Source organism: Nansenia antarctica, assembly GCF_963989245.1.
Source record: "Nansenia antarctica genome assembly, chromosome: 1".
Taxonomy (NCBI): domain Eukaryota; kingdom Metazoa; phylum Chordata; class Actinopteri; order Argentiniformes; family Microstomatidae; genus Nansenia; species Nansenia antarctica.
The window spans coordinates 63523956-63545123 of NC_137674.1; the positions used below are offsets into that span (position 1 = coordinate 63523956).

General features: G+C 42.7%; 1 protein-coding gene across 1 annotated transcript; it reads right to left on the reverse strand.

Moving 5' to 3' along the window:
• Positions 1-2227: 2227 nt before the first annotated feature.
• Positions 2228-20892, reverse strand: cyp39a1 (cytochrome P450, family 39, subfamily A, polypeptide 1; the record flags this gene model as incomplete). The annotated part of the gene is made up of 12 exons (XM_080533944.1): positions 2228-3686; positions 3839-3926; positions 7449-7537; positions 9285-9380; positions 9562-9695; positions 10671-10761; positions 10866-10961; positions 11722-11815; positions 13471-13620; positions 15555-15729; positions 17845-17980; positions 20716-20892. 12 exons carry the CDS (start codon positions 20890-20892, stop codon positions 3618-3620), a joined length of 1395 nt encoding a protein of 464 aa, XP_080390070.1. The 3' UTR covers positions 2228-3617.
• Between the last annotated feature and the right edge of the window lie 276 nt (positions 20893-21168).

Below are 21168 nucleotides of genomic sequence, written 5' to 3' on the forward strand. Positions count from 1 at the left end.
ACAACACTCCAAATTATGTATATATTATTATACAAGTTTAATAATAATATATAATGATTCTTATTCTTATTGTTATTATTATTATTATTATTATTATTATTATTATTCCAGTGAGTCATACCTGCAGAGGTTTAACCAACACACCATAGAACCGTTATAACTGTTGGAGTTCGGATAGATCAGGTGTTCTATATTATATGCAACACACTGACAACCTGTTGGCACCCCAAGCCTATTATACTGTTCTCTTGTCTAAAAGAAAAAAGCACAAGACAACATTCTAACTGAATGGAGCATATGAAGTGTGGGGGAAATCACACCTCACACCTGTTAAGACAGGTAGGCTACAAGCCATGAATATTACATCGGCTGACGCACATAGAGACACTTTCACTGCAGCGGATAAACTGCTGGACCTAGGCTATTCAAGATATATATAAAAGTATATTATTGTCTCTCTTAAAAAAAATACTTCGCACTGAATGACTTTTACCGTTTTAGAATAATAGGCGATCGGAGAGAGGCATCGCGTTGACAGTCGCTGTCACTCATCCCAGAGGTTAAATAGGATGGACGAGTTCCAACATCTTCGATGAACAGGATACTGTATGTTCTGAATTTAACACATCTGATTCAGGCAATATAAGGCAATGGAAAAGTAACACATGTTACGCATGACGCAGAGTTCCACCACCTATGTCAAACACACATTCAGACTCAGGAAACCTCGTCACTCTGCAAGTTTAAAGCTCTTGATTTAGGCTACCCACCCCTAAACACTAGTATAGATCACTGCATTTGTGCAAATTCAAGCAAGTTGACACTTGCTGATTCTGACTCCAAACTGAAACCATAGCGATAGAAACGCTTTTTGGGGGGGCGACAGAGCGTTGTCATCGCTTTTCGCTCTCTCTCTCTCCATACCTGTGCGTGTAGCGGTCCAACGGGGTGGCTTCTGCTGTGTCTCTGTCTCTCTCTTTGCCTCTTCACTATTTCTTTGGGAATCAACGTTGCATTCCAGCAGCGAGCAGATAATCTCTTGACGGTTTTTTTGCAGACAGTTTCACTCACCAATGACTGGCCTCCGGCGTCCAAATTGTGCTTGTGTTGCCCAGTAATGAAATCCAGCGCGGTCTGCGGGGGGCATACTTTGACCAATAGTATGACTCGGAGCTGGGTGTCTAAAAAAAGCTTCAAATTAAAGAAGGTAGGGCTGACGTCAGACAGAGCTCCGCCAGCCGTTGGATATATGTTGCCGCGCAATACAGCTAGTATTAAGCATCGTAGGTCGTCAGGCGTGATATCGAATCAATTCAAAGGCGGATTTTAATCATTATCACAGACACTCACATGTTGTGCAGGTGTGGTGATCTAATGCGCGAAAGCACGAAAATCACTTTAGGGGAAATAGGGGAAGCTGCACTGTGCAATGGTTGTGTGACGGTTACATTATGCCTGGAAATACCTTCCCCTTCTGAACTCAGGAAATGTTTATTTATTCATTAGACACTGACAGGTAAATCAGCAGTCACGCAAACATTTGCGATATCCTATTAATAGTGTGTTATCATCTTCTGACTGTAGACTGCCTGTATGCCCTGTGCATAGTCTAACAGTTAATTATCACAATTCCGTAAAACACTGTGATATAAACAGATAAAATGGTGTCTATGATATGGGGTTTCAGCTGTGTGACCTAAAACACCCTCTATCCTCACCTACTCCCGCTCAATAAGGCCATTTCAGACATATTTCCGCTAGTAAACAAGCAATGTGTGACTGGGCTATATTTAGAGTACTATCCCTAATGGCCCTGGCTGTCACTGAGGTGGAGAGAATCGATATGACATTTCTTTTGTATCATAATTCCATCAATGGACACACAGACACACACGCACGCGCGCACACACACACACACACACACACACACACACACACACACACAATGTCTCTCTCTCAAACACACAATCTCCCTCTCTCTCATACATACACACACACACACACACACACACACACACAATGTCTCTCTCTCAAACACACAATCTCCCTCTCTCTCATACACACACACACACACACACACACACACACAATGTCTCTCTCTCAAACACACAATCTCCCTCTCTCTCATACATACACACACACACTCACACTCACTCACACTCAAAAAACAGCACAAAGGAACCACCAACAGACTGTCCATCAAATGATGTAAAAAATATCAGTGTCTTTATTGAGACAATCCAGTTGTATCAACTGACCCAGGGAACCATGGAGTCAGGCAGCCCAGCCTTACCTCAGCCTGGACCTATCACATCAGGTACAATGTGGTAATAACACATTATTATGTTATATGGTGGTAATAACAAATGTTTATACATTATATGATTGTTATAACACAGCAATAACACAGTAATACAGTGAAGTGGGGCCATGCCATTCCCCATGGTTTCATAATGATGTCAGGCACAGTAAAAGCATACTGTGTGTGATCAATACATATTTTCATATTTTTAATATCGTCACCATTACATCCATGCCTACAGATAAATATCTATACAATAAGATAAATGGCGAGGGTACAATTGAGCAGGAAGCAGGATTAAACGACTTATATAGAGGATAAAAAGCGGAATAAATTATGTAAAATGTCAACCAATTTATTCAGGTCAACAAACGTATTTAGAAGGCAACTCTACCTTCTTGAGTTGTTGCATAAAATCACATATTACGGTTACGTGTTGTTTTTGTCATCACGTCTAAGCTCAAAATATAATTCTCAACTTCTTTTTTTAACCAAGCTAAATTTTGAACGATTGTATAACTTTTATTTAAAGGTATACTCTGGGATAAGATGTCAATGGGAAAAGAGCAGGACGGCGAGAACTGAGATGATCAAGAAATGAAAGATCAACTCTGGCACGCATATTGCGACGTCTAACAACTGCCTACCTACCATTATTATTTATTTTAAATATGTTTTTAGGGCGTTTCTGCTTTATTGGAAGTCGGAATCGAACCAGGGACACTTTGGAGGAGAGGATCCACTGTTCCCCTCAGATATTCTCCACCAATGCATTTGTGACAGCAGCTGGTGAAACCAGGAATAAGTCGACATTCTGACTGTACATTTCAGCGTTGTTGAAAATCAATGACACACTCGCTAGTAAACTAACACAGCCTGTTTTGTGAACCTGCTAACAATGTAAAGTAGTGTTATAGTTAACTAGGTAGCAGTGGGGATTACTCACCAAATCCATTGCATTGCAATAGTTTGGCTTGACTAGCGAGTGCGTGTTGTGATTTTCAACAACTTTGAAATGTATTTCCGTTTTCAAAATAAAAGTCTGTACATTTTGATTGGTTGCAGACTTGTTCCCCCTTTCACAAACCACTGTCTCATTTTGAGAAGGAAGCGGGGGAGAGAGAGGATGCAAGGAATAGAGTAAGGAATATTGGACCTCAACCCGTCTTTCTTTAACACTGTCTTTGTCTGTCAGGTCACAGGCAAGATTTTTTGTTGAGATTGAGGTTGAGGTTTCTAGTAACACAGTAGAGTAGCAGTGGCGGTGGTGGTGGTGGTGGTGTAGGTGACAGCGCCCTCCAGTGGTGTGGCTGATCTACCGGTGTTTGTAGGTCACAGTGCAGGGGCCTTCAGGCTGCTGGGTGCCTACCAGGTGGAGAGAGCTCTGGGTACATACATAAAATACATACATGAATGTAATGTGGTATCTTTACAATTATACTTATTTATGCTTTCAAAGTACTCTGTACTGTATGTATATCTGAACACGTACTAGAAAAGTATTAAAAAGGGTACGGAGTTGAACAGCAAACGTACTGGTTTAGGCAAGGGGTCCGTGAGAGTGAATTCATACTTGAAGAGAATCAGGGCAACAAACATATGGAGCTCCATGATAGCGTACCACCTGTTGGTTACAATGAGACGACACGTTCATCTCTCTGATCTCAAACCTCTCTGACATCTGACATCAGAAAAAACAACAAAAACAACAACAATAACAACAATAGCAGCAGCATTGATACGATATCAAACTAATACTGTAGAACACAACCACCACCAGCCCAGGCGGGCGAGCCTGAGACAGTGACAGACACTCAAGGTAATTTGATCTGATACACAGCGGTGTTCATTCTTTTGATCTGACTGGCAGGCAGACAAACAGTCCCCTTTGAGGCGTTTGCTAGCGATCTTTGTTAGCATTTCAGCGGGTTATCAGAGACAGTGCAGGTGACATTCCCACCTTCCCCGGAGCGGTCACAGAGAGAATAGAGAGAATGGAAGGTGCCGGGGTGGGGGGGGGTAATGTGCCATTTTACTTCTCTGTACATTTACATACTCAGGTAGAGGACAGAAAGCGGAGAGAGAGACTGACACAGACAGTGAGAGAGGTGTGAATAGTATGTGTAAGCCAGGCTCAGGCAGACTAGCACCATTGTGATTCATCAGATCAGATACAATACGCTCCTCAACGCCACTTTCCAGTCTGTGGCTCGGCAATGAATCATGTCAGAACGTCAGGACCACTCTCAGAGATACTGGTATAGCTATATGGAAAACACAGAGAGAGAGCGAGAGAGAGAGAGAGAGAGAGAATACTAATAATATTTTGTTTAGACAGAGAGTCTGTCTGTCTGTCTGTCTGTCTGGCTGGCTGGCTGTGAGTCATGCTGGGCCACAGTGTCAGAAGGTGACGCAGACACAGACAGAGGGGCAGTCTCCTCAAATCATCCGAATGAAATTAGATTGGACCCGCATCCAAATCGGGAAGAACGACATTTGGGAACGTCACTGCACCCAAGCACATGCAAGCACATGCACGCACACACGCACGCACGCACACACGCACACACGCACACACACGCACACGCACACGCACTCGCACTCGCACTCGCACTCGCACTCGCACACGCACACGCACACGCACACGCACACGCACACACACACCCACACCCATAACCCACTATTAGTTATTGGGTTATTTCCATGCCACTCTAGTCCTGCCCAAGTGGTCATCAGTCCTATGTGAATTAGCCAGCAGGATGCAGGAGGTTAACTAGCTGTGCACAATGTCAACAAGCTCCCGTGCTGACACAATGAGTCAGCGCTAATGTGGCTAACATTAATGCTAACCTTGTAGTAGCTTGACTCAGTGATGGAGCCAGACTGATTAGAAAATGCCATTGCAGATTTTTGACCTTTATTTAACCAGATAGATTGCAGACAGACAGAGAGACACATGGATCCCCCCACCCCTGTTATCTTACCTAACAATAATACAAGTCGCATTCTCACCTCAGTGTGAATTAAGATCATCCCCTTTCCTGTGTGTGTGTGTGCGTGTGTGCGCGTGTGTGTTCATGCGTGTGTGTGTGTGCGTGTGTGTATGCGTGTGTGTGTGTGTGTGTGTGCGCGCGTGTGTGTGTGCGCGTGTGTGTGTGCGTGTGTGTGCGTGTACGTGTGCATGTGTGTTTATGTACTAGCATGTGTGTGTGTGTCCCATGGAAAGGGACCAGAGGTCATCTGTTCCACTCTTCTCCTCTACGCCTGGGTCTTTGATCCTGCTGTGCAGCTGGGAACATTCCCTGTGTCCTGATCCCCCACCCCCACCATGCTAACGTCACTCCGCATCCCCCCCACCCCACACCCCCTGCTTGCCTCTGGTAAACTACGTCCCCCGGGACGCCGCTGATGTCATCGCCGGGACCCCAGAACCATGGGGGTTGACATTCACGGGTTGGGCCCGGAGCGAGAAGAACATGCCCCCCAGTCACCTCCCCAGAGACACACACAGCAGGAGGTCAGACTACACGAGGAACACGACACACCAGTAGTAATCAGAGAAAGTTTATATGCTTTGGTCTGTATGTTGTTAAGGCCTACTAATCTACAGGGTCTCTCTGTCCCTCATTCATGGTACTGACTGACAGAGGGGAACTCAAGTGTTGAGATCAGGGGAGGCTGGTGGAGGTAGAAATGGGAGGGCGGGCTCACTGCAATGTACGGAATGGAATGAGGAATGAGCTCATCCTCCCATCCCGATTTCATCCTCCGTCAGCCTCCCCTGATGCTGGCGCCTGCGATGTTGACTTACATTTCCTCATAAACAGAGTTTCAAATATGTTTGGTTTCTAACCCTGTGACCGAAACCAAATTGTCCTGCTCAATGTTTGCACTTGGGAAAAGTTGTTATTCAACTTTGTCTAACTTTATCATAAGTTAACTTGGGGGGGGGGGAGTTCTGATCTTCTTGTGTGGTTCAGTCTTGCCATTTCCTGTTCCAACTGTTGCTTAGTTCTCATAGCCTGGAGGGTTGACATTCTGGAGCGGATAGCCAGAGGGGACAGATGCCCCGAGTACCACAGCCCAGCTTGTGCCATGGCCTTCCAAGTGTCGCATCAGCAACCCAGTCTGTCTAATGCCATGGTAACCACTCTGTTCCCCATGGGAGGCTGCCGGAGGTAGATAATGGAGGACAGGCTCATTGTAATGTACAGAATGGAATGAGGAATCCTAGGGGTTAAAGAGGCCAGCCAGCAATCGGTAGGTCGCATGTTCGATCCCCACCCCAGGAGGTGAGCTGGTGACTGGAGGGTTCATATCGAAGGTGCCTACCACTGCCGTTATGCCCTTGAGCAAGGCATTTAACCCCTAACTGTTCCAGGGGTGCCGAAGATGGAGACGTGTGTACAAACTACATTTCATTGTCTCAGTACTTGTGCTTTGTTCAATGGCAATAAAAGTTGAATAATATATATTTTTAAATCCATGCATTACAATGAGCCCATCCGCCTATTTCTAACTCCATCCGCCTCCCTTGCTGTGCCCTGGTCGTAGCCAACAACACTGGCCTGCCAAACCTATCCTATAAAACTAACATGGATGGATAAATTAATGGGATCTTCACAAACTGATCTCAAAGCTTTATTTAGCTCAAAATAAAGGGCCAAAGTAGTCAGACTCTGAAAAAACAAAACAAAAAACACACTGAAGCCCTGGGTGTAACTAAACAGACAAGGGATTCAGAGAGGGAAGACGTCCAGGGATTCTAGATCAGACGAAGGTCTGTGGCTGCCTCCTGTTCTCAGGACCACCACACATAAGGTCTGAGGTCGTCACCAAAGAGCCATACAAGACAGCCTAACACAACATGCAACATGACTCTTTTCTCTTCTGAAATAGGATTTTAATAACCCTAACCGCCCCAACCCTAACCTTATGCCTAAGTCTAATCCTAAAATGAAGACCAACTTGCTCCTTGATTTTGACTGCAAGCATGACCATTCTGGATAGGTAATACTATTGTCAGTCTAGCTACAGGATAGCTTGTGTTTTCTGAATACGAGAACCGTAGTGTTGAACTACAAGATGATATCTGCGAGCTAGTGTTTTTCTGAAGACTAGAATGATGATGGTGTGTTTTTCTAACCTTCCTGGGCACTGGTTGCGTCCTCCTCCAAATGCCACGAACCCTTCCAAGAAGACATTCTTGACTAAATCTGCCTTCTCCCATCGTTCCTGTGGGAAGAGAGACAAGACTTTATTTTAGAAAAACAAGAGCTGTTATTTTTAACTCAGAAAGAAAGAAAGAGAACAAGAGAGAGAGAGAGAGAGAGAGAAGAGAGAGGGAGAGAGAGAGAGAGAGAGAGAGAGAGAGAGAGAGAGAGAGAAACAACAACAACCACAACCACATCTGTACAGGAGTTTACAGGTCAGAGAGAAGGAGCTTCAGGCAGGCAGACATTTTAGATTGCTATTTTAAATGACAGGAAGAGGTTGGTTTTGATTGGACTGAAACATTGTCATTGGGTCAGAGCCGTGAAACGAGCAAACCCGCCATTTAATAATAATAATTGTCTACTAGACAGATACAAATTGGCTGTCATGCCTATAATTGAAATACGGCAACTTTTTTTTTTACATTCTACTACAGTACTACATTTCAAGAGTAGATCATGCGTCATAAGAGGACATCAGTAGATTGTCTCTGACCCAGGGTTATTGTTAAAGTCATTACATAGCAATGACATATTGATAAAGGGTCTTCGCAGACTCCATCCCCTTTCACACGAAACACTGCGACCTCACTCGCGTCTGTGACGGGACCAGACTAGACCAGACAGCCTGCGGTTGATAACTTTTGCTGCAATTTCCGTTCCTGTGATTGAATGCGCTGGAGGACACACCTCCTTGACCTACTCTGCCATCAGTGTCATAGAAGCAGAAATAAAACTTCTCCTCGCCACTCTCCACAAATGTCAAGTGGCCAAATACGTGCTCTGGATTTGGAGCACTCTCCTCCTGCTGCTCTGCTGTCAGGTCGGGGAGGGGGAATAGCATCATTTACCAAACACACTCCCAACCTACAGAGTCCATTTGTGAAAGCAGCTGGTGAAACCGGGAACAAGTCGGCAACCAATCAAAATGACTTTTATTCTGAAAATGTTAAATACATTTCAGCGTTGTTGAAAATCAATGACACACTCGCTAGTCAACTAACACAGCTTGTTTTGTGAGCCTGCTAACAATGTAAAGTAGTGTTATAGTTAACTAGGTAGCAGTGGGGATTACTCACCGAATCCATTGCATTGCAATATTTTTGGCTTGACTAGCGAGTGTGTCATTGATTGTCAACAGCGCTTACATTTATAAAAAAAAATCGGAATAAAAGTCTGAACAATTTGATTAGTTGCCGACTTGTTCCCGGTTTCACCAGCTGCTGTCACATTTATACTATAGCCTATGTGCAAATATTTAATTTCAGTTCTAAATTATCTAGGTTCAGTTCTAAGTTCTTGGTTCAGCTCTAGTTCTAATTCTCACTTGTGTTCTCACTAATGTCTCATCCCCCTGTGCACCGCTAAAGAGTGTCATTTATTTTACATTAGAGTGCTCAGTTAGCGGACACACACTCTCTGTAATGTAATGTATGCCATTTAGCTGAAGCTTTTATCCAAAGCGACTTACATTGTCATTTTTTGTGTGCATACATTTTTCAGCATAATATGGCATGGCACCAACCATGTATACCAACCATGTATACCAACCATGTATACCAACCATGTATACCAACCATGTATACCAACCATGTATACCAACCATGCTCTACCTAATGAGCCACGGAGGACCACTCTGGCTGGCCATGTCTCTCTAGTGGGGTAAGGACAAAATGGAGGCCACACAGATGTATGCACACACGCATGCACAGACACAGACACACAAAAATGCTGGATGTTCACTAGAGTGTGTTCGGCCCATGACTCACAGGTTTGAACTCCTCAGGTTCAGGGAAGTACTGGGGGTTCCGATGGGCCCAGTAAGGAGACACCATTAACAAGTCTCCTGGAGGGATGATGTAGTTCTGAAAGACAGGAATACACACACACACACACACACACGCACACACAGGCTACTAAAGGAGAAATTAAAGTATATTTCTGTTATTGAGAGAGTGTACTAATTAATAAATTGCTTATAGAGGCTTACTACAGAGACCCCCCTACTCCCTCACAAACACAGTTATCCGGGATCAGGGGTCACACCTGTATCTTGAGGGGTCGGACCACCCTGCGAGTGATGGCTCCAGGGGCTCGGAGGCGGATGGCCTCCAGGATGCACCACTTCACATACGGCATCTGCTGCATCTCCTCAGGGGTCACCCTGGTCCTACTTGTGTCTGTCAGACACACACACACACACACACACACACACATACACACATACACACATACACACATACACACATACACACACACACACACACACACACACACACACACACACACACACACACACAGTCTACCTCTGCTACATGTGAATGATCTATGTTGTTTACATATGCATCACAGAGCTAGTGTGATTAGATAACAGGCCCACAGGGATTATTTGGGATAGGATTTCTGAACATGTAAATCTAAATGTAAATACATGTCAATCTAATAAAGATTCTCATAAGTGTCTGTTATTCACCTCATTACAGCAACGCAAATCTAGTATAATCTATTTTCTTTGATAACTGTTGCTACAGGGCATATCATTACATCTCCCTGGAGAAACAGTCACCCTTTTACTAAATCTGGATAACATGAAAAAAAAAAATGTATCTACTTAAAATGCAAACATGGTTAAATGCTCTAAACGCTCAGAGATCTTAATTCAATTAACTGCCAACTACATCAGAGCTAACACCATACACTTGTAGCAACTTCCAACCACAAACTTGTATCAAGTTTCCAAGTGGTCTGTGAGAGTCTACTGACACCTACTGGACATTCTGTGGCAATAACTGATGTGGGAAGATAAACTGCCAGTTCTTTAAATGTAGACTCTGGGATATGATGTTACGCCTGTGAAAACAGAGCAACTTTTAACAAAGTAATAAACAAAAGCGAACAAGAGCATCCACTGGTTTCATTGCCGCCAATCATAAGGTGGCAGGAGCGCATGCTCAACACAGTCTATTCTCACGTCAGTTGGGTCTCTGTTTTCTCTAGCAGCGTTGCCTCGCCTCGTTTTGCAACAATGTCATATCCCAGAGTCTCCCTTTTATGTTACTGACAAAGAGTTCTAGAAATGTCACAAACACCCAGAGACATCATGTCAGTGTCAGTGTGTCAGTGTGGATGACGCAGGGGCCAGTCTGTCAGTCTACCTTGGTCTTTGAGAGCTGATGTGATCTGCTCCATGGCAGTCTGATACGCCGTGGGATTGGACAAGATGAAGGCTACCGCCCAGAAGGTAATCTGATTGAACACAAAGAAACTAGTAAAGTAGGCCTAACTGCAGTGGGATATGTTCAAATACTCAGATGCTCTCTATTTCAGAGATATAATACAATGGTACTCACAGGGATTGCATTGGCTAGTGATGCCCATAACATCAGTAATCCATAATTGGGCAGGAATCTGTCTGTTATTGTGGTTACAAGGTGCTGCAGTAACGTCTGCAAGGAGGAGAGAGAGAGAGAGAGAGAGAGAGAGAGAGAGAGAGAGAGAGAGAGAGAGAGAGAGAGAGAGAGAGAGAGAGAGAGAGAGGGTGGTGGTAGGGGACAGCGAGAGAAGTTCCAAGGAGTGACAACATGATTCATTTCCACACTGGGAAATCTGCCAAGACTGGGGAGAAGTGCATCACCCGTCCATCTACACAAGACAACCATGGCAACCACGACGACTAGAATAATACTTAAAGGGCCGGTTTCACAGACAAGGCTTGAGCCTAATCCTAGACTAAAAAGCATCTTTAATGGCGTTTTTACATCGAGGGCCAGTTTCACAGACAGGGCTTAAGTCTAGTCTTGGACTAAATCACACTTTCAATGTAAAATCTCCATTGAAGATGCTTTTTAATCTAGGATTAGGCTCAGGACTTGTCTGTGAAGCCGGCCCTGAAAGTGTGATTTAGTCCAGGTCTAGGCTTAAGCCTTAAATCTGTGAAACTGGCCCATTGTAACTTAAAGCCCCAACTTCTGAGCCATGACATACAGTGTGATTCATGTGATTCAGTTTTCACTGTCACTAGATCTTTCACTGTCTACTGTTCAATAAAAAGAAAAAAAGAAAAGAAAAAAAGAATTATAAGAATATAAGTGTCCTATATATACAGTATATGTATATATAATATAACTTATAATCCAATATAAGTATTGTATAGCTTTATACCGTATATACTGTACAGCTTTATATATCCAATAAGCAAGAACCTACCCTGCTACCATTGTCAGTGTCTGTGTCGTCCTCTGCTTTGTTTATCATGTTCCCCAAAAGAGACAGGAGCCAGCCCTTGGAACCGGCCCACTCCCTGTAAAAAAAAACACAACTTTATTTATTACCAACAGGTAGTTCTGTAGCTACCATACAGAAGAAGTCACTCACATCCCAGTAAATAGCCTGGTTTGCAGCGGCCAGAGCCAAAGCAACTGTAAAAGTGCCAGGGTTGTGCACTTTAATTTTGGACCCCATTTGTGTGATTAGAAAATGGCCCATTGTTTTTCAATGAGAACTTTTCAAGTCATGACTAACATTCTGATTCTGAGTCTGGCATTGAGTGAAGTGAATGAAAATTCAAATGAACCCCAACCCTGAAGAGTGCCTTGTTTCATGGGATGTATTAAACCACACCAACAACAGATGCTTTCCTCCTCATTACCCATCATGGTGCCTGGGCTCCAAAGACCAGCTCAACACAACATGAACTCTACACTACTTCCAAGAACTGTTTTGTTTATTTTTAACATCACCCCACTATTATTGGTCAGAATAAACCAGATCTAGACCCTGTTGAATCTTGAATTGAGTTGAATCGAATCTAATCTAATATTTTAAAGGTCCATTATGTAACATTCAAGCTTTCTAAACGTAGTAGTTGTAGTGGTTGTAATGCCTATGTTTAATCGGTAGCAATCAGAGAATGAGATCCAGCAATGGTTGATTTCTTTGAAAACTACAACTGAGAAGGAGATTTGTTTCTCAGAGGTGTGGTTTAACGTGCCATCCAAAGCCCACCCTTCAAATTTGTCAGGGAAAGGAATTGATTCAATTAGAATTGATATATATATATATAAAGTATATATAACCCCTCAAAAAAAGTTTGGAAACGTTATATCAGTCGATTCTTCCTCCCCTTTAATAATACCAATTGGTATTGTATTTTATAGCGTTGGAAAGCCTGATTAGTCACCTTTACAACGAGGTACAACTCGTAAGGATCATGCATTCGTGGAATGAGTAATACAGCTAAACGTGTGGGTAGCGGCCCAATTTTTTTTGCCAAAATCCCCTGCAATATTCTTCTGTTGGTATTCACTCTCGTTTTGAGCTTCAAGTGCTGGCAGGTGTATGCCAGTCACAGGTGTGTGAATGGCACCTGAATGGCACCTAATTGACAGGAATGATATTCTGGGGCCAGTAGCGATCCCATATCTCCAGAATCTGGGACCTAACTCCATCCTCCAGGATGACAACGCTCGCCCCCACAGAGCCAGGATCATCACAGAGTACCTCCAGAATTTGGGAGTGGAGAGGGTGGAATGGCCTGCCGTGAGTCCAGACCTCAACCCAATTGAACACTTGTGGGATCAGCTTGGGTGCTGTACGTGCCAGAGTGACCAACGCAACCATGTTGGCTGACTTGCGGCAAATCCTAGGTTTTATATATGTGATCATTACACACTGTACATAAGCTACCATACTGTATAAATTACCTTAACTGTACATAGCTCATAACTGTATATACCTCTAAACTACCACACATGCCTTACTGTACCTATCACTGTCATGTTTTTATATCATGTTCTTATATCACTATTTGCACTTCTGGTTAGATGCTGAACTACATTTCGTTGCAATCACTGCAATGACAATAAAGTTGAATCTAATCTAATCTAATCTAATTCTGAACAGAGCATTTTTTGTCTTTTTTTGTTGTCTTTTTTTTAAATTCAGAGCACTACTGACCTGAGGAACATGTCTGGTATCTGGGATCCGTACTCAAAGCCTTCATCATAGATGGCAAACTTTTCTTGGAACTGCTCCATCGTAAAGTGTGTGCCGGGAGAGTTACACTTGCCGAGTAGGTTACTCATCACAGCCGGGTACATCACTCCTCTGCCAATCAGTGAACAGGAAAGGCAGGTCAGCAACTACAGATGACTCTGTGTAATAGGTGTGTAATGACAGGATATTGCTATAGCAGGGTAATAGCAGTGTAATAACAGGATGGTAGTATGTTATAACCATGTTTTGTTACAATAGTAATAACCTACAGTTGGTTAGGTGACCAGTTCAACTGTAGTACAGAATCAACATACTGTATCAGGTACCAAAATAACATGGACACTACTCATAACACATCATCATCTTACTAAGTCATAGACCTGGGTCGAAATAGTATTCTAATTATAAAAATAAAAAAAATGTTTAAGCATTTTCTTTGGCCTGTCTGGAGTGCCATAAGGGGAGGGGGTGGCAATTTTTAGACTATTCTATTGGCTCCATTGTGCCAGGCAAACTCAGTCAAGCACAGCAAAGTATAAGAAACGATATAGTCTAATAATAACACATATCACATCATAACACATGATTCAGAGTAAACACAATGTCGACATGTGGTGTGACATGCAGCAGTCAGGTAATTCCTGTTTAGGTAGTTCTTCCAGTTGTACAGTTGCAATCTAAATTATTCAACCCCCATTGCACATTAGGTTTAGCCTATTGGCAAAATCTAACATTTTTCAGCTGTTTGCAATAAACAAATTACACAAGAAACTAATATTACAAGGGATTTTATCCAAATTCAACACAAAATGCTACTTTTAATGACTACTGCAGTCTCAAAATGATTCAACCCCTTCATGACAAGCATCTTCAGTACTTAGTAGAGCACCGTTTTGCTGTTATAACCTGCTGCAAACGTGATGCATAGCCAGACACAACCTGTTTGAAAGTAGTGATGCCTCGTGCCATGTCATACCAATCAAATGCTTTCTGGGAATTCTTGGAACAACCAATGAAATCACGAGCACATTCTCCCATCGCTACGTCCAGTTCAATCCAAGCCAATCTAATCGGCTAATCTAAAATTCCCCAGACCTGGAAAAGGAGGCGTGAGAACAATGTGATTTGTAGGTATGACTCGCGAGTCTGTGGAACAAAGTGGAACAAAGGTCGGAGCACCCGTATATTACTGTATCAATGAATGCTAAATAGTGACATCGTCACACCAAGTCTTGATAAACACAATTAAAACAAGCTCAGAGCACAGCTTTGTGAAGAAAAGAAAAAAAGCAACATTATTCAATGTGATACGTTGTTCAAACATTAATAAGCCAATATCAAACATGATCAGTATAACGATCCTGCCCTTAGTAAGCACACTGTGAACAATTCCATGGGAGTGTTCGAAGAGTGTTTGATCTACAGACAGAAGATGGAAGAGTGTTAGATCTACAGATAGAAGATAGAAGAGTGTTAGATTTACAGATAGAAGATAGAAGAGAGTTAGATCTACAGATAGAAGAGTGTTCGATCTACAGACAGAAGATGGAAGAGTGTTAGATCTACAGATAGAAGATAGAAGCGTGTTAGATCTACATCTATGGGTTAGAGAGTGCTTGCCTTGGGACAAAAAGGCTGCTGGCTTTATATCTATTTATCTATATATCTATAAGTTTATTTCGTTGTTTGGTACCTGTACTGTAGCAATGACAAATAAAGTCTATCTATCTATCTATCTATACTATTCAACAAGACCGGAGCAGAGACTTAAGATAGAGGCTGAGTCTCTTTTCCTATGGATGAGGCCTTTTCAGGCCGGGAGGAAGCTGGCAGCTGTCCTGGGAACAAGGCATAGCCAGAGACAGGGTGGTAGAGGTCCCTGATGATGAGGTTACACTGACTTGCTGGTTGAGCCAACTCACTTTAGCTCCCTAGCCAGAGTGGACTGCTAAGCTTAAGCCCCCAGCAGTGAGGTTACCTGATGAGCTTGCTGATACCCCACCCACCCGCCACCCCCCTTGACCCCAAGTGTGTCTCCAGGTTACCTGACAAGCTTGTTGAGTCCCCCCTCTCCCTCAGCCCCCAGTGTCTCCAGGTGGTCGTTGAACTCATCACACAGGTGGTCCGTCAGGTTGGCTACATGCCCAGGAGTCAGCCTGCCCTTGATCAGAGTGTTGCATGCTGGATGGAACCTGTAGAAACTCTCCTTGCTGATGGACGCTACAGAGACAAAAACAGCATCCATTCAGATGATCGTTAAAAACAACTCTGTCACTGTTGTTGTTGTTGTTGTTGTTGTTTACTTAGAGGTAGTGTACTTCTCTATATTCACTTCCAGGAGATTTTTTTTTTTACTTTATTCATTACTGATCATGTAGGGGAAAATTATTAGTTTGATAAGACATTTTGTCATAAGTGTAGTGGGAAGACATTTTGTCATACTACTATCAATCAGACTGTCTGTGAAGAATGAACATACTTAACGACCTCAACCTCATCTACAATGAAAAACAGTTTCTCTACTTGAAACTTGACATTGGCTAGTGTGATGGCAGAATTGTTATGTTTCATTGAAGCTTTTATAAATGCTTTATTTTGTATTGTATTCATTGAAAATGTTCTTGATGTGTCTATGATAATAATGTGCAGAGTGGGTAGTTTTGGGTACTAGTTTGCAAAGAACATTCTGTAGCTTAACCACAATCTTGTCTGTAAGCATACATCTATGTCTGAAGGAAACAAAGGTGGCTTTTCCCAGTAAAGGGGGGCTGGTTTCCTGTCGCACGTTTGTGTGCTGTCTGAGTACAAGTTCATCTCGCCCTCTGTTATTGGCTCACCTCATCAGTCATCCTTGGACTCTATATTGAACTGAGACTCTTCGGTGCACATAGAATAAACACAAAACCTGTTTAATTCAAATCATCTTTATTTCATCAACTCACCAATAAGGAATATATTAATTTCCATAAAACTAGACAACAGACACATTTAAATGATCACAAAGACCTAATTTCTCTCTTTTCTCTTAACCTACACCTAGAGAGACTGAGCAATCTAGAGCAGTTCTGGGCCTTTGTCTTTCCCCAGGCCCAGTACTCTAAAACCAGACCAGACCAATTTGTGTCCATTTTCCACCTTTGTGTCTAAGAGAAAGTGGGGATTAATCCCCCCTAACCACTTCGGAATTTGCCTCACAGGTGGCTCCTCCTCATCAGATGCGGACAAGAAATGCCTGTGATTGGCTTGAACCTTACCTGAGGGCGTGACTGTTACCTATGTATAAAAATCCCTGTTTTCCCCTCTGTTTTTACTTTTCTTGAGACGAATTTCACTGACAGACTCTGGCTGTCATGCTTGTAAACTGTTCTCCTTTTGCAAAAGATAATTAAATACCTTTTCTATACAATTTGAAGAAACCAGGCTACCTTTTCTATTTAGATACTTAAATATTTCCCTAACAATCATACTTAAATATAATGACTGAAATTGCACTTATACTGTATGTATATAAATATTATACAAATATAATGAATGAAATGTTTTGAACCTCTTTAACAACACAATGTTTTAGCAGTTTAGTCATAAGCTTCTAATGATCAGTGTATCTCCTTGAGGTATATCAGAGGTAGTGGGCTAATGAAGAGTAGCCTACAGCACAGACAACAAAGGCTTCTGTGGTGAATAGCTACTCTATTATTGATGTATTAAGCTCAGTGAGCTTATAGATACCATGTGAATAATGCATTGAGGTAACACAGTATAAAGAGATATATCCTATCCTCCAGTACAGTCTTTGATTACAAGGTTTCTCATCATACATTACATTTGACCACAAAGGTGATGTGTGTGCTGTATAAGTTTATGTGTCGGCAACTTTGTGTGCTACGATTTTGGTCAGGTCTGTCTTGTAAAAGTTTAACCTAAATGGGACTAACCTGGTCAAATAAAGGTTAAATCGAAATGAAAGGAGAAGCCATCATCATTTCAAAAGCTTTACTTCAGAACTGGGAACTGCCATTAGAATGTTAAACCTGTTAACTGGCAGTAACCTGAACTAGGTTACCTGATCTGAGGAGTCACGGGGCAACAGTGTCATAGCGTAGCAACAGAGGCCAAGGAGACCCATACTGAAATGGTAGATGCTAAGTGGGATCCTTGGGACGACCCTATCCTAAGCCCTAACCTTAACCCTTTATGCTGCTAACCCTAACCTTAAGCCTAAACGTTACCCCTAAGCATTGAAAAGCTCAACTTCAATGGGGTGACGTCAGAATCAGGCCATCCCAAGCATCCCATTCAAAACGTACCATACGGAAACACTCTGAGACACGTCACCTGTGTTGTGGACTGGCTCCTGGACAGCTTGTTCAAAATCCACATCTTTAGACATGAAGAATGTACGGAAGTCTTCATGCAGGGTGACGAAGGTCAAGCGCTTGCCTGCAGCAAGCACAGTGAAGACAGGGCCATGCTGGAAAACAATATCATATATTGTCATGTCATTATCAAAAGATAACAAAACAAATCTATAGTATTTGTGTGTTTTGTAACTGGATTGTGTAAACAAGTGAATAAATTAGTTTTTCATTGTTTTTTGTATTACATTGTAACAGAAACACAATTAAAACAAGACTATAAAACAGAACCCCCCCCCCCCCAAACTGCGTCTAGGCCTCTAAAACACCCTGTTTCATGTGAATGTTCATCCTAAGCAACTAACGTGGGACTTCATATGCCCCCGTCATTCTGAGAACACAGTGGCAGTCAGGTCACCCCCAACCCCCCCCGCCCTTCACCCTCTTAATAACAAACCCTCTGCCACAGCACAGCATGTTGTTTCTTCTGCCTGTAGTGTCAACAGGCCCAGTGTGTGCCCCTTACGTACATTTCTGAGTTCTGGTGGACTGGACTTAATCTGGGACAGTGTAATATTGAGGGAGGGAGGGAGGAGGGAAGGAGGGAGAGCTAATACTTACAATGAAACTGTGCATGCCTTGGTTGTGGATGAATCGATTGATTTTAAGTACTTTGAACATGATCAGTTTTTGTTGTGCCATTTGGCATGTGCAGGACATAAACTAACCAAGGGGTAATTCTTCCTGGTTTCTTAGAAGGGGCATTGTTGATTAGACTGATATACACTATAGGGACAAAAGTATTGGGACACCTGAACATCACACCCATATGTGCTTGTTGAACTTCTCATTCCAAAACCATGGGCATTAATATGGAGTTGGTCCCACCTTTGCTGCTATAACAGCTTCCACTATTCTGGGAAGACTTTCTACTAGATTTTAGAATATGGTTGCGGGGATTTGCTTCCATTCAGCCACAAGAGCATTAATGAGGTCGAGCACTGATGTTGGGCGAGAAGGACTGGCTCGCAGTCGGTGTTCCAATTAATTCCAAAGGTGTTCGATGGGGTTGAGGTCAGAGCGCTGTGTGCAGGCCAGTCAAGTTCTCCCAGACCAAACTCGGCAAACCATGTCATTATGGACCTCACTTTGTGTATGGGGGCATTGTCATGCTGAAACTGGAAAGGGCCTTCCCCAAACTGTTGCCACAAAGTTGGAAGCATACAATTCTCTAGAGTCTCATTGTATGCTGTAGCATTCAGATTTCCCTTCACTAAGAGGCCTAGCCCAAACCATGAAAACAGCCCCAGACGATAATTGTGTCCACATACTTTTGTCCACATAGTGTAGGCGTATATAGGCTGATATAGACAGTAGACTAGACAGATAATGCACTCACCACCTACTGCACTAAAACCCAAGCAATGTTTTTTTTCACAGGCTAGAACTAGAATAGTTCTCAGGAGGTATTATGCAACTTATCCATCTTCCAATGTTCATACAGTGCTGGTGTAATATTCGCATCACATTGGCATTGTTGGCTTATCACTGCCATGTCATCAAGGATTTAATAAGTGTGATAATAAGTGTGGGTTATTGGTCATGTACAGTATCTATCTCTGTGCTACAGAGTTCATCAGGTGAACAGCTGCTGAGAGAGGAGGGGCTGGACTCCTGGACCATGGTGTGATTTCTGAGGGGGGGGGTTGTGCATGTGTGAGTGAGTGAGTGTGTGTGTGTGTGTGTGTGTGTGTGTGTGTGTGTGTGTGTGTGTGTGTGTGTGTGTGTGTGTGTGTGTGTGTGTGTGTGCGTGTGTGTGCGTGTGTGTGTCAATATTTAATTGAGAGAGGTATAGAAAGAGTAACTACCAACAATCTATGTAGATTGAGTTGCTATATATATATTACATAGTGGCAAATTACCTGTCCACTGTGACTGATCAAAAATTAAGAAAGCCATTGATTTATGTACAGACTCAGTGAGCATAGCCTGGCCTTAGAGACAGACAACAACACTGGCTTGCCAGAGATGCTCTCCCTGCCACAAAATGCACATGTACATTTGCTGTCCTTATGCCAACAGTAAAGTGAAATTAGAGGTATTTTTTTCACAATCATTTCTGAAATCCACAAAGAATTTATAACAAAAATGTACTGAAAAATTACCATATTTACCCCAAAAAAAGAAATGCCCAAATGTGAAATCTTTGCAGCAAAATGTGTAACTCTGTGCCACTTCTGAAGGCCAGCCAGTGGACCATAAACAGTACCATAACTGCGTATTGTTTGCTTTTGTTATTTCCCATATTAGCTTATTACTCTTTCTTTCTGATTGTTTTTACATGTATATCTTATGATTCTTTGTGATTCTTTGGCAATGTAAACATGTGTTTGTTCATGACAATAACGCCAATTGAATGTGGTGTGTGTGTGTGTGTGTGTGTGTGTGTGTGTGTGTGTGTGTGTGTGTGTGTGTGTGTGTGTGTGTGTGTGTGAGAGAGAGAGAGAGAGAGAGAGAGAGAGAGAGAGAGAGAGAGAGAGAGAGAGAGAGAGAGAGAGAGAGAGAGAGAGAGAGATACACAGACAGACGGATTGGAAGATGGAGACAGGGATAGGATGCAGTTAACATTTTCACAGTAAAATATATTTGTAAACATCATGTAAGCTACAGTATAGGGTCTTGTTGACACACCATCAGAACCTGTAAATTATGAACAAATAACTAGGCCACTAAATAATTTGTATATAATATAAACCAATATGGCCTATTTGTTATCTAATAACTTTCAGCTATTATTCACATGAACAGAAGAGCCCAACCACCTGGAATTATTATTATTATCACCACCCACCTTATTTCTAGCCTGCGAGATGAAAGTCAGTGGCGCTTTCCCAAACTCGTATGCTGCGCCAAACCAAGGGATCCATCCTTTTATACATGGAGGCGCGTTCGGGTAATTTTCACCCAATAAAAGATACGTGCAAATAGACACAATCACCACAGACAGGATTAAAGTTATGAAGTCCATCACACCTGACACACAGCCCCCCGGGGCTCGCTCAATCTCACGAATCTAGACAGACTGAGGTGACAGCACCTGTCTGAGGAGCCAAAAGAGGCTGGTTCAATGGCAGTTTGACCAGCCAACCAGAGTAGGCCTTTCTCCCCATCTGAACCAATGAAATGAATGAAGGCGGGCGTATATTTTTGTAAACATTGTGCGAACTGTATTCTAGGAACTGTAGTTTGACAGAGGCCCCGGTGCGTTCGTGTCTGACTTGGATTCTATTCAGCTGAACTACAT